At 33.0% G+C, this 12,865-nt stretch overlaps 1 protein-coding gene across 11 annotated transcripts in view; it reads left to right on the top strand.

The window, feature by feature from the left end:
- The window catches only part of LOC106667509 (dynamin), a 44,116-nt gene extending 31,919 nt beyond the window's left edge, over positions 1-12,197 (top strand). For 9 of the 11 annotated variants that reach the window (XM_014395487.2, XM_014395482.2, XM_014395480.2 and 6 more), the window contains one exon: positions 6,211-6,663. In XM_014395487.2, the coding sequence (XP_014250973.1) occupies positions 6,211-6,325 (115 nt within the window). In that variant the 3' untranslated portion in view covers positions 6,326-6,663. Of the gene's footprint in view, positions 1-5,741; positions 5,908-6,210; positions 6,664-12,008 lie in introns of those variants that run through there. The other 2 variants (XM_014395484.2, XM_014395491.2) reach the window with 2 other exon arrangements.
- The last annotated feature ends 668 nt before the right edge of the window (positions 12,198-12,865 follow it).

Genomic DNA, 12,865 nt, shown 5'->3' with positions numbered 1-12,865 from the left:
CATGAAGGAGCCATTTGGTTGAACAACACTCTGAGACTGAAGCAGGCAAAAAATTCAACCAAGAAAATGTTGCCTATAGAAATCGTGAGTCGAAGTTAGATAATTTAGAGTGCCCTGTGAACAGACATCAATACTTACGGAAGTTATCCTAAATGTAAAATTTTAGCCTTCAAAGCCCCCATTGTCCACCCATAAAGTCCACCAGATCTCCTTACAATGTAAATTGTATTACATCAATGGAAAGTGCATGAAAACTATAAGATTCATTTGTTTATTTATTGTAAGCAAAGCAAGCAAAATGACTCACAAGATTTTACGAGTTTCCAAAGTTCATGTTAGTAAGTTTGAGAAAAAAAATTTTAACAGGAGTATTTCAACTAAACCCTTGGGTGCTGGTGCTTTTGAAAACAAAAAACATTAACTATGTGGGGTTTGAATGCAGGGCCGCTGGATTCAAACCCAGGACCTTTCAGTGATCAAAGTATCAACGCCAAAACTGTTACGGCCACCTAAACTCCTAAGATTTTCCTGATTCTCTAAATACTGACTTCATGGCACTTATAGCAAAGTTTTCCTTACTAATGATCTGTAAACAACTATACTTAATTTATGACAAAGGTCAATTATCTCCAATATTGAACACACGCTGGACGGTTGCAGTAGGGAACTGAAAAAAATAAAATAAAAATGGACTTAATCTTAGCATGGCTGCGTTCTAGCTCGTCCTGCTTGTAGCCAGAGTCGAGACAGAGAACTGTCTGCTGGGACAAATTCCACCCTGTTCTTTGGCCAAAGGAAAAAAATCGAAATTCATCCAAGCTTGTCTGCCTTTAGAGCTCCATACAATCTCGGTGCGATGTGACGGCTGCAGAAGTGTTCTGCACACGGCACTCGCACTACTTTGTTAGCAATTGTAATTGCTGTCTGGCACAAATAAAATTAAAGGAAAGTTATCAGGAAATTACAAGAAACTACTCGAAGGAAGTGATGGAATTTGAGGTGATTTGAAGCTAGCGGACTGTAGTAATTGTAGGAAGGAAATCGATAGCAGTAGGGAAACAGGGGGGGGGACAAAAAATAATACAATCAAAAGCAAAATGGCGGAGTTGAGGAGACAAAAACGAAGTAGTACAAGAGGTAGTACAAAATTCGCTGGCACGAACAAAGTTTAATTGCTAAAAATTTTATTTTTTGGTTCCAAACAATTAAAAAAAAGTTGTCATTAAATTTTGAAGATTCTATTAAAACGTAATTAAAGTAATACAAAGTAATCAAAAAAAGGCTTTTTCGTACAAAATTAAACTTAAGAAAAAACGCCAAGCTTCTTATAAAAATGAAATGTTCAAACTGTTCACCATGTCAGGTTTGCCTTCATCACAATGGACATTTTGAACATGAATGAACATTAATAAATCTTATACGGTTTTCAGTGCTTTTTTCATTGGTGTAATCATATTTTATGAGATACTTTAGACTTTTTATTTGATAAATTTTTGAAAGGTTGAAGTAACCTGAACGTGAAATATCTCAAATACAATTGAGAATAAGACTTTGGACAATAAGGAATTTTTAGGATAAACCCCTGGATTTTTAGGATAAACAGACATGTGTTCACGGAACACCATGCATGAGAAACTAATTTTATTTTAAATATAATTCAAGTATACAGCGAATTTTTTGAATGCTGGGGTCCATGTTGTCACAAAAATTGATAATTAATGTTTCAACAGAAAGGTCCTAAACTCATCCAGGTCGCATGAAACCCAAAATCATTTTTGATTACAGCAAGCTCGTCTTACAGAATCGCATGGCATCATTGGTATCGTAAACAGGTCGAAACCTGACCCATGCAAAGTCAATGACAGCTCTTTTCTTTGTAATTTCAGCCTCCATTATTGCGAAATTACAATTTGGCCAGTGTAAATGCCTTTAAAGAAAAAAAAAAAAAAAAAGAAAAAACTTATCCAGATAGTTTGAAAACCAAAATTATTTACAATTACAGCAAATTCAAAGCTCAGAATCACATGTTAATTGCTTGCAAGCCCAAAACATACTGCATTAGTCAGTTTGGTTGAAGCGAACCAAACCGAAATGTTTGATTGTGCCTGAACATGACTGGAACAACATCAAACCATGTAGGCAAAACATGCTCAGTCATTTGTCCATTCTGCTTATTTGACAAATTACGGTGTCAGCTTTGTTCTTTCCTGCGACGGACTTCGGTTACCTAAACTCACCTTAAGTCCGGGAAACGACTTGCAGTTTTTCAAAGTTCACATACAGCGGAATTAGCTTAGTGCGCTGTGATAAAAGCATGGAGGATTTAAAATAAAGAAAAGAATGAAAAGCAAAAGTAAAACAAAACCTTCTTGACCAAAAATAAATTTATTTACTGAATGTTGAAATTTATACAAACTAAAATAATAGGCCTTGAACTTTGTGGCAATTAATAATGAGCGAATGAAAAAGCTTAATTGGTGGAGACAAAAGAGCCCTTACGGTTTATCGAGTTAGAGAAGCTAGGATCAGTCCGCTGCAGAAATCAGGAATCGAGTCTAGTTAGCCCGTAAATTGGTTGACTTACCTTTTGTGATGGAAGGGGCATTTTGCCCCACCCGAATGTGTCCGCATGGTGGCCTCTAGCGCCTCGTGACGACAATATTATGTGTAACCAAAATATTTTAATGTACTAGCATCATATTTAATTGGCAAGTTGATAACCAGGTGCTATTCATTGAACTATTTGAAGGGTCTCATCATATATTCTATAAGTAACTCATATATTGAAAGATAGAGGTGTGGGGGTCTTGGACAAATGTGTGGTACATGCTACCCAACATGTTTGAGCAGCAAACTGTGATTCAATGAAATGACTTCCCGCAAGGATTGATTGTGCCTGTAGCAGGCAAAAAGTTTGACTTGGCCAGCCTGCATTATTCCACCTTGAACCTATACTAAAAAGGTCATTCCCTGTTTGTTTCAAACAACCTAGGGCAGCCTAGTGTTTTGACTTAACCGGGCCTAAACAGGCAGTACACTGATCCATGCAATGTCAAAGACAACGCCTTTCTTAGAATTTCAGCTTCTTGCAAAATATCTCATTGGAGGAATGTAATGGGTTTTTAGAGAAAATATCAAATAAGTTTCAATTAATTAAGGTTTTTTTTTAGTTGAGATAAAAAAAGTCAGTGTCACGAGTGGGATTCGAACCCATGACCTTCGGCTAGATACGCCGTTGCTCTACCACTTGAGCTATCCTGACTTCGATCCACTCGGGCACTAACTTCCCATCTCAACCCCACCTTTTGAATTTTCCCTCCTTTTTGCCATTTTTGAAATGTTGTGTAATCGGATTGGATTCTCGGCGACAATTTTTTATCTCAACTTAAAACCTTAATTAAATGTTATTAATAGGTCAAGCGGACCGCGAAAAATAGTGAATTTTATGTAAATAGCTGTAAATATATCTATGTTCAACAAACTACATAGTGCAACCATATATTGCAGATTGTAATAAAAAATCTTTTTAAAAATTTATCATGGGAAGAAAAATAATTTGTATAATTTTGTTTTAATGAATGAATCTTAATGCTACATTATGTAGAGTAATGGCGTATCTAGCCGAAGGTTGTGGGTTCGAATCCCGCTCATGACACTGACTTTTTTATCTACAAAAAAAAACCTTAATTAGTCGAAAGATATTAATTGGTCAAGCAGACCACGAAAAGTAGTGAATATCAAATAAGATTGCTTGAAATAAAAATTATTTGAGATTACAGCCAACTATTAGCTCGAAATCGCAAGATATCATTTGACATGAGAACAGGTCGCACACTGGTCCATGCCTAGCCAATCAAAACTATTTTCTTTGCAATTTCAGCTTCTATCGGTGCAACATTGCATTGTATAGGCAGTTTAAATTGATCCTTGGAAAAAAAGACCAAAAAACATCCTGTTGGCATGAAACTCAACATTATTTGCTTTTACAATAAATTCAGTGCGGGCGTTGTGAACAGGTTGCATGCTGAGCCAAGCAAATCCAAATTAAAGCTACTTTCTTTGCTATTTCAGCTTCTAACGCACAATGTCTCATTGAAGGCAACTGGTTCCTTAGGAAAAATACCAAAAACACTTCCATCTACATGACATGAAACTCAAAATTATTTGCGTTTATAGTTAACTCATTCCGGGCATTAGAAACAAGTCGCACACTGGTCAAGTCAATTAAAGCTACTTTCTTTGTAATATCAGCTTATAAATTTATTTGTGAAATATTGCAATGCCACAGGCAGTGTAAATTGGTCCTTAGAAAAAAACCTCACCCAGATCGCATGAAATTCGAAAGTATTTCCGTTTACAACAAATTCATTGTACAAGTCGCATGCCGACGTCATTTCTTTGCTATTTCAGCTTATATCGTGCAAATCTCATTGCAGGCAAATGCTTTTTTTTTTTTTAAAGGACACAAAAAAGTCCAGATTACATGAAGCACAAAATCTTTTTGCGATTATAGCCAGCCCCTAGCATGGGATCGCACGGCATCGTTCGCACTGTAAACAGACAGTGCTTATCTATTTGTTTTCTATTTCAACTTCTATTTGCTTGTTATCACATTCAAACAGAATAAATGATTTTTGTATACACTGTTAAAACAGTAATAAATTATTGATATAAATATTCAGAAATTGTGAGATGCGGTCTGGTGTGATGTAGGTTTCAGAAAAACATTTTCTTTATCGTGCCAACGTTTCGATCTTTATTGAGCCCTGAAGATGATCTCAATAAATATCAAAACGTTGGCATGATAAAGAAAATGTTTTTCTGAAACCTACAACACACCAGACCGCATCTCACGATTTCTGAATAATTATCGATTAACGGTCGCAAATCACCACATATTTCTATTGATAATTTGAAATTTGTGGAAATGAAGAAGAACCTGTCTTTTAAAATTCAATGATGAAGGGAAAAGTTGAAACTTATAACTAATATTGCAGGCAAATGGTTTTTTTAGAAAAAGGACACAAAAAAAGTCCAGATTGCATGAAACACAAAATCTTTTTGCAATTACAGCCAGCCCCTACCATGGGATCGCACTACTTATAATCAATATTATTGATATTTGACAATTAATTAAGGTTTTTAGTTGAGATGAAAAAAAGTTAATGGCACGAGAGGGATTCGAACCCACGACCTTCGGGTTGAGATGGGGAGTTGATGAGTGGATCGAGGTCACGATAGCTCAGGTGGTAGAGCAGCAGCGTATCTAGCCGAAGATCGTGGGTTCGAATCCCGCTCGTGCCATTAACTTTTTTTCATCTCAACTAAAAACCTTAATTAATTGTCATGTATTAATTGGTCAAGCGGACCACAAAAGCAGTTAATTATTGATATTTTTAATAGTTCTGCTAGAACAGCAAGCTGTTATGGTTTGCTATTGGAACATCAGTTTCACATTTTTCACTAATGAACAGGGATCAGTTAGGAGCAACTGCTGAAACAAACCTACTATAGTTTCCTTTTTATTCTTAATTAATTATCAAATTTTCCATGCAGGCTATCGACTGTGTTCGTCTTATGTTGTTTTAATTTTTCATCTTTTTAATTTGTTTGTTTTTATTATAATTTCCACTTCTATTTTCCGCATTAGTCATAATTCATTTTTGCCCTTGTGGATAACTGCACCCCTGAGCTTACAAATGTTTGTCCTTTTGTGTCATGGAAGATTTGCTTTCTTTCAGGCGTCGCTAGGGTGTCAGCTTGCAACATTGTGCGTATGAACCTCAAACGAAATTTGCACTTCTCCCCGTCATGGTTAATCCACTCTTTTTATCTGTATTTGTTGTATAAAATGGCGTATTTTAAATTTTTTAGAAAAAGTTGTTAAAGAAAAAAAAAATCAGTTTATCTTTCGGTTTTCTTTTTTTTCACATTAGACAGAAAATTTTGTTGTAATTGAAGTGTTTGTTTCTAGAATGAAATTATTTTTTTATCGTAATAAGAGGCCTCTACTAAGTGTCTTGGAAGGCAAAACAAAAATATTTTTTAAAACCTGTTAAACTTTTTTGTTTTTGTAAATAATAATGTAATTAATATTTTAATTTTATTGAGTTGAAATTGTTTTAATGTCGTAAAATTTGTTGTAAACCGGCGGTGTTATAATTAACTGCCGGTTTTTTATTGGGGGCTAATTTCTGGAATGTGGTTTAGGCGCGGCGGACCACAAATCCAGATACCACAGAGGGTTCAACAGGAAGTCGGGAAAATGGTCACTCAGGCCGCCGTCAATGAACTAACCAACGCTTTCGCATCTCGCTTCAAGTAGATCTCCTTAGCTAACCAAGCCTATTTCTCCCCGTTCGAAGCAAATGTTAAATAATGTGCCACCTTTCTCTCTTTCTCTCTATCTCTCCCTCTTTGTAAGTAATAAGAAAATTGTATGTATTGTAATTAATTGTAAACAAATGTCGTACATTTTCAAAAGGCCTTAAATCATGCACATTCCACGAGAGACAACTCCCCACTTGCTTGTCTTCCTCTCAGTAAAAAAACATTCCTTTGACAAAACAGGCTAACAATGTGAATTTAAAGAGTCAGTTTTCCTAGTGTAATTTGAATAAACAAGCAAAAAACAAACACAAAAGCATTACATATTAAAAAAAAGGTGTTGTATTATTATATAAACAAGTATACATATTATAAAACTGTAACTTTATTTGTATATGTTTATCTGGCTTAGATAGATTTGGAAGAAGAAAAAGTAAAAGGATAATTGTAAGATATTTATAAATAAAAGAATATATTCAATTATTAAACGATTAAGATGTGAAATGTTAAAGCTGCGTTGTCGTAGAATCGGAAGAAAAATTGGTAAAATTTGATGGAACTTGAAAAATCTTTAGAATCAAAGAAGTAATACGGGTCACCGTTAGATGTACTAACAACGTTGACGATCAGACAAGGCCGTTTGACCTTTGCTCAAAAAAAGTAACGAATAGTGAACATTTTCGCGCTTTTACCTGTCCTTCCTTGTCGACATGTTCAATCACAATTTACGCGTTCTTGGGGCGGGGGTTATTTAGGGGGGAAAAATTGATTCTACAGATTTTCCAAATCAATATGTATAATATAGAACGGGACAATATATTTTTCAATTATTTTTTTTTTTTTGTTCCTTAAAGCAAATAAAAATTAAAAGTAGTAAAAATATATCTTTTTTTATTATTATTTATGTGATATTAAATAAGGTGCAGTTAGATTTTGCTCCTATAAAGTAAAAATAAAAAGAATAGTATTAAAACGTAGATGAAAACATCAGCTTAACCACTTTAGATTTCCATTTAATAGGCCTATACTGTTCTGGATATGAAATTACGCACTCACCTATATAAATATAAAATTATTCTTAAAAATATATATAAAAGATAAACATCATTAAACTTAGTAAGATTGAAAAAAAAAAAAAAAAAATAGTTAAGCACTAAAAGTCGCACAATGTTTAGTCAAATATAGAAAACGGAAAATATATCAATTAGAGGTTGTGTTTTTAGAGCAAACAAATGGAAAGTGTGCTTAAAGCAAAGTATATGCCGACTTATAAAAGTTGTAGTTAGTTTTATTTATTATAATTTTTTTTATTGTGCCATGTTTTCATTTTATCTCAGTAAATAGGTGCAGTATAGGTCAGTCGGATTGTATTTTTTTTTTCTTTCGCTAATAGCTTGGACAAAATGGTACTGAATTTTCATCGCGGAGGGGGAGTAACAAAACATATATAGTAACTCTCTTGTATATTACCAAAAATATGTAAATTTGCAATAATTAAAGAGATTATATATATAAGAATTATTATTAATATAAAAGATCTAATAAATGTGTAGTTGTCGAGGATTAATTGCGGATATATATATTTAATTTGTACGATTAATTCATTAATTAACAGTGTATGCCTTGTAAGAGCAAAATATATTTTTGTCCATTTGAATGTTGTACTAAAAAAAATAAAAATAATAATAAATAAATAATCTGCTCTCTAAAAATAATAATAACTTATAAAAGTGTTCATTCAAATTGAAAAAAAAAGAAGAAAAAGAGATTAAATTTATTTAGGTTTTTGAAAAATAGTTGAAATAGTGCCTAAATTTTGTGAAATGTTTAATAAAAAATTAAATTCAAAATATATCTTTTATTGGTGGTATATATATATTCCTTTTGTTGTAGTTTTTTCTTTTTAAATAATTTAGATCTTGATATTTATTTAAAAAAAAAAAAAAGAAGCTTGATGTATATATAGGAACGTATAAATAAAGGTGAATGCCTCTACTATTTTTTGTTATTATTAGTTATTTTATTAAATAATTTTTATAAGTCAAAAGAGGCAAATTTGTTGAGGAAATGCTGTTTTGACTGTTGAAAATTTGCACTTTGGTTATGTATTATATTATATATATAAAAACGAGGGAAAAACCACTATTGTCTAGCCAGTGTATTTAGAAGAGAAAAAAAATGAATATATATATATATAAAAAATGTATTGCAAATAAATGTAAATATAAATCATTGTTGATGGATGTTATTTTGTGTGAAATTGTTATGCCTTATCACCAAGAAATTTAATGTGTTTATTTTAACCTTCAAACGTGTGGGGCAAAAAGTTAATCCAGGCCATTTTTTAATTTACTAGTTTTACACAATATTATGGAATATCGTAAAATAAGTCCGTATAGTTTTTTTTGATAAATACACACTTTGTCAAATTTAATCGACAATGATCAGTTTTTTTTACTGATAGTTGCCATCGTCTTTGTAAATTTGTAATTCTATCTTCACAGAACTTATCAGGTTTTTGAGCAATGGAATCCTCAGTGTGTTTTATGCATTTTTCAAGTGGAATAAAGTTTTACCTTTTTTAGAGTTGTCCGAAAAGCCTGAAAGGGCGAAATCAGGCAAATATGGGGGGTGGGGTAGCAGCAATGCTCCAGCAATTTCTGGTGCTCAAAGAATGCTGGGTGAGTGTTATTTTGGTGGAAAATAATACCCTTGCAATTAGCCAATTGCTGATCCTGATCAATTTTAGTCAATTGTTGACTATTCGTTTCAAAATTGTGTAAAATACACTAGAAATGGGACAAAAGAAGCCCTTGGTCTTTTGGAATTGTCAACAGTTGCTCTATTTTCCCCAGGATTTTCCTCTCTGAAAAAACAAAGGACAATTTTTCATCCGCATTTATCAATGTTTTTCAAATTTGGTCATTTACATTGCATTTTAGATTCAATAAATAAATTCTTCTCAGCCAACATGCGAGGAATCTGTATATTGCTCTGATAAACATATACAGCTGCTCTCAGGTTTGCTGAAACCCTTGTATCAGATGAGATATGTTAAGTACCATTGTGATGACTTGTTATTTGTGACAAAAAGTTAGAATTTGGCCCAACATTGATCAAAGCGCTTGGTCTCTTATAAATCAAAATTTTCTCTTCTGACCCAAGCAAACCAACTTACTGCCTCAGACTGTGCTTTCTCCTAAAACGTCATCACCTTAATAAATTTTCCTAGCGGTCTGATCTGGGATTTTCCTTTTGTGGAAAAAAAACCCATTAAAACGACAAAATGTTTTTCCCTCTATTTTAAATTAATAAACACCTCATAAAACTACGAGATCTCAAATTGACAAATAAAAACACAGTATATAAACATAGCTTCAAAACACAAGGGGGTAAAAAAGATTTATTGAAAAACACTACAGACTTATTTTATGACTCAATACAATGAATTATTAATTAAGGTTTTTAGTTGAGATGAAAAAACGCTAATGGCGCGAGAGGGATTCGAACCCACGACCTTCGGGTAGATATGCCGCTACTCTACCACCGAGCTATCGTGACCTCCATCCACTCGGACATCAACTCCCCATCTCAACCCCCAAAAGGAGGGAAAACTCATAAGGTGGGGTTGAGATGGGTAGTTGATGTCCGAGTGGATGGAGGTCACGATAGCTCAGGTGGTAGAGCAGCGGTGTATCTAGCCAAAGGTCGTGGGTTCGAATCCCTCTCATGCCATTCCCTTTTTTTCATCTCAACTAAAAACCTTAATTGATTGTCTTGTATTAATTGGTCAAGCGGACCACGAAATAGTGAAACAATGAATTATATTTTCTAAAGCCTACAAATGATATTTTCACTTGTTTTTTTTTTATATATATTAAATAAGTAGGCTTGGTTCTTGGTTTGACTAGCTAATGAGGGCCATTAGATTATAGAAAAGCATCAACGTTTTTAAAAATTAATTAACATTTTTAGTTGAGATAAAAAAGTCTGTGTCACGAGCTGGATTCGAACCTATGACCTTCGGCTAGATACACCGCTCCAACTTTCCATCTCAACTCGTCTGAGTGGATTGGTGTCCGAGTGGATCAAGGTCACGTTAGCTGAAGTGGTAGAGCAGCAGCGCATCTAGCTGAAGATCGTGGGTTCGAATCCCGCTCGTGACACTGATTTTTTTATCTCAACTAAAAACCTTAATTAATTGAAAGATATTAATTGGTCAAGCGGACCACTAAAACTAGTGTTTTTTTAAATTTATTCATTTGATTAAAAAATGTTTTAATTCTGTCAAAATAAAACAAGGGATGCGGACAGTTGAGCGCGAATCCATATATTTCATCAATAGTGAAATGCTGTCCAAAGCCTCTTTCAAAAGTCTGGCCATGTGAAAATCGCATATCGACTGGTCCTGACTGTACGGTGAACGTGTCGTTGACGAAAATCTCCCAATACATAGGGTTAAGCATTATCATGGAGTAATGAGCAATAAAACGTTCCTTCTCCTGTAATTATGCGCTTTAAAAATGAGATATTTGCAGCGATTATATGAACAGCCAAATTGACTTCAAAGTTTGCAGCACCCATAGGTCACTTGTATGGGAAACGTTTAATAATTCAGTAATTCCCCGCATAGTTTGTGATGGATTTTTATCGATTTTTTTTTTTCAAAACAAAAATCACCCTAAATTGGATGGGTGCTTCACTAATGTTGAAATTTAGCAAACTACTTTTGGTACACATGCTTTGTTTGTCCTCCACATCGCGTTTGCCTTGTTTGAAATATACTGCTAAGGCATGTTATTTCTTTCCATTATGAAAAATTCGTTACACAAATGCATCTAAAGTATTCCGAACAAAACCACTAATTTTTTATGCGCAATTTTACTTTTTAACTGCGCAATAGCATTAGATGGTAGTGCTTTAACAGAGACAGGTTGACCATCATAAACTTGTAGTTCAAAAGCTAAACTTATTTTCCAACCCAAGAATATTTAATTCAGAAGAGAAGTTTTAAGTATGTTAAAGGAATATGAAGTGTTGTACCGATTAGGCATTAGAGACAGTACCTAAAATAATTTTAAAAAGGGAAAAGTACCTTTTTAATTAAGTGATTTTAAATGAGCTTTTGTTCACATTTATTGTGCAGTGATTGAAAATCAAATACCAGATCTGTTCGTTGGTCCTGCAATTTATCAAACGCGATGTCACATTTGATTTCAAAATGTTGCCTTTTTAGTCAGTAAAGGCAGGAAGAGAGGCACTAAATTTGTAGTCGTGCAACAACAGGACTTATTTCTCAACAAATCAAAAGCATAAATGTAATTTCATTATTTATTTTTTAAATGGAAACTTAACAGATTAGCACTTCTTTTTCTTCATATTTTCATTTAATCCTAACATGACCTGTGCAATCATTGGCCTTTTTCAGTCGCTGGCTAATACACAGTTGGCTTTGGAGAAATACATTTTATTTTCTGGTGCTTAAATTTTTTTAATGCCAAATAAGTGAAAGTTCAGCAATAACACAAAACCCTTATGAGCTTATTTTTATTAATATTTTATTACTAATTAACTCTTTTTTTTAAATAATTCAATTTCATGTTTAAAGTTATGGATGTGGAAGGTGAGACCTGTTTATTTGATAAAGACAACATCCTTTATGTTAATGTTTGATTTTTTAGGCGTTCTGTACCAATGGTGCCGAAGAAGCTTCCAGAAAGGCCACAGAATTATGGAAGGCAGTATTGATAAAATTTAATAACGCACAACGCTTGCTCATTACTAACCAGGTGGTTATGTTACAAAATATTTGTCTTTATTTATACCAAAGCTGTAGAGAAGGAATAGCTGTCTCCCCGTGCGGTTTGTATGATTGTGTTAATTTACTCTTTTTTTTTTTTTATACATACCAGTGATTTTTTTTTTTATAAGTTTATATTGTGAAATTAATAATTTATAAATAACCAGAGCACTTAAGTAGTAATGAATTTTTTTTTAAACAAAAGAAAATTTAATTTCATGTAAATAGTTAGTTACCAAAATTTGTACATACTTTGCATTCCATAAAGAGGAATATACATCACTAATTTAATTTAAATAAACGGAAATACAATTTTTGTTTGTTTTATAAACAACCAGTTAGATTTTTTTTAAAGATAAAAACTTGTGAGAGTACAAATTGTAGTATCATTGTGATAAAAAGTTGTATTTAATCGAAATGGAAACTGTAAAGAGGTATGTTACAAATATGTTTCATATATAATTGGTATCTTATAAATGTGATATATTAATTACTATTATATTTAACAATTTGTAAAATATATTTTTGTGTATATAATGAGTTTTCAATAAATTTATTTAATATATTTTACTTGCATTATTCCATATAAAACTACCACCCCTTAACCACAATATACAATGCTGTCCTACAGACCACTTACTTTTCTCTCTTATGGAACCTTAGTCCCAACTACTAAATCCATCACTTTTCTCTCTTACGGAACCTTAGTCTAACTACTAAATCCATCACTTTTCTCTC

This window comes from Cimex lectularius, unplaced genomic scaffold (assembly GCF_000648675.2).
Source record: "Cimex lectularius strain Harlan isolate CLEC.00 unplaced genomic scaffold, Clec_2.1 scaffold74, whole genome shotgun sequence".
Taxonomy (NCBI): Eukaryota; Metazoa; Arthropoda; class Insecta; order Hemiptera; family Cimicidae; genus Cimex; species Cimex lectularius.
Note: the sequence above shows the minus strand (reverse complement) of the source record. Positions and strands in the feature narration are given on the sequence as shown.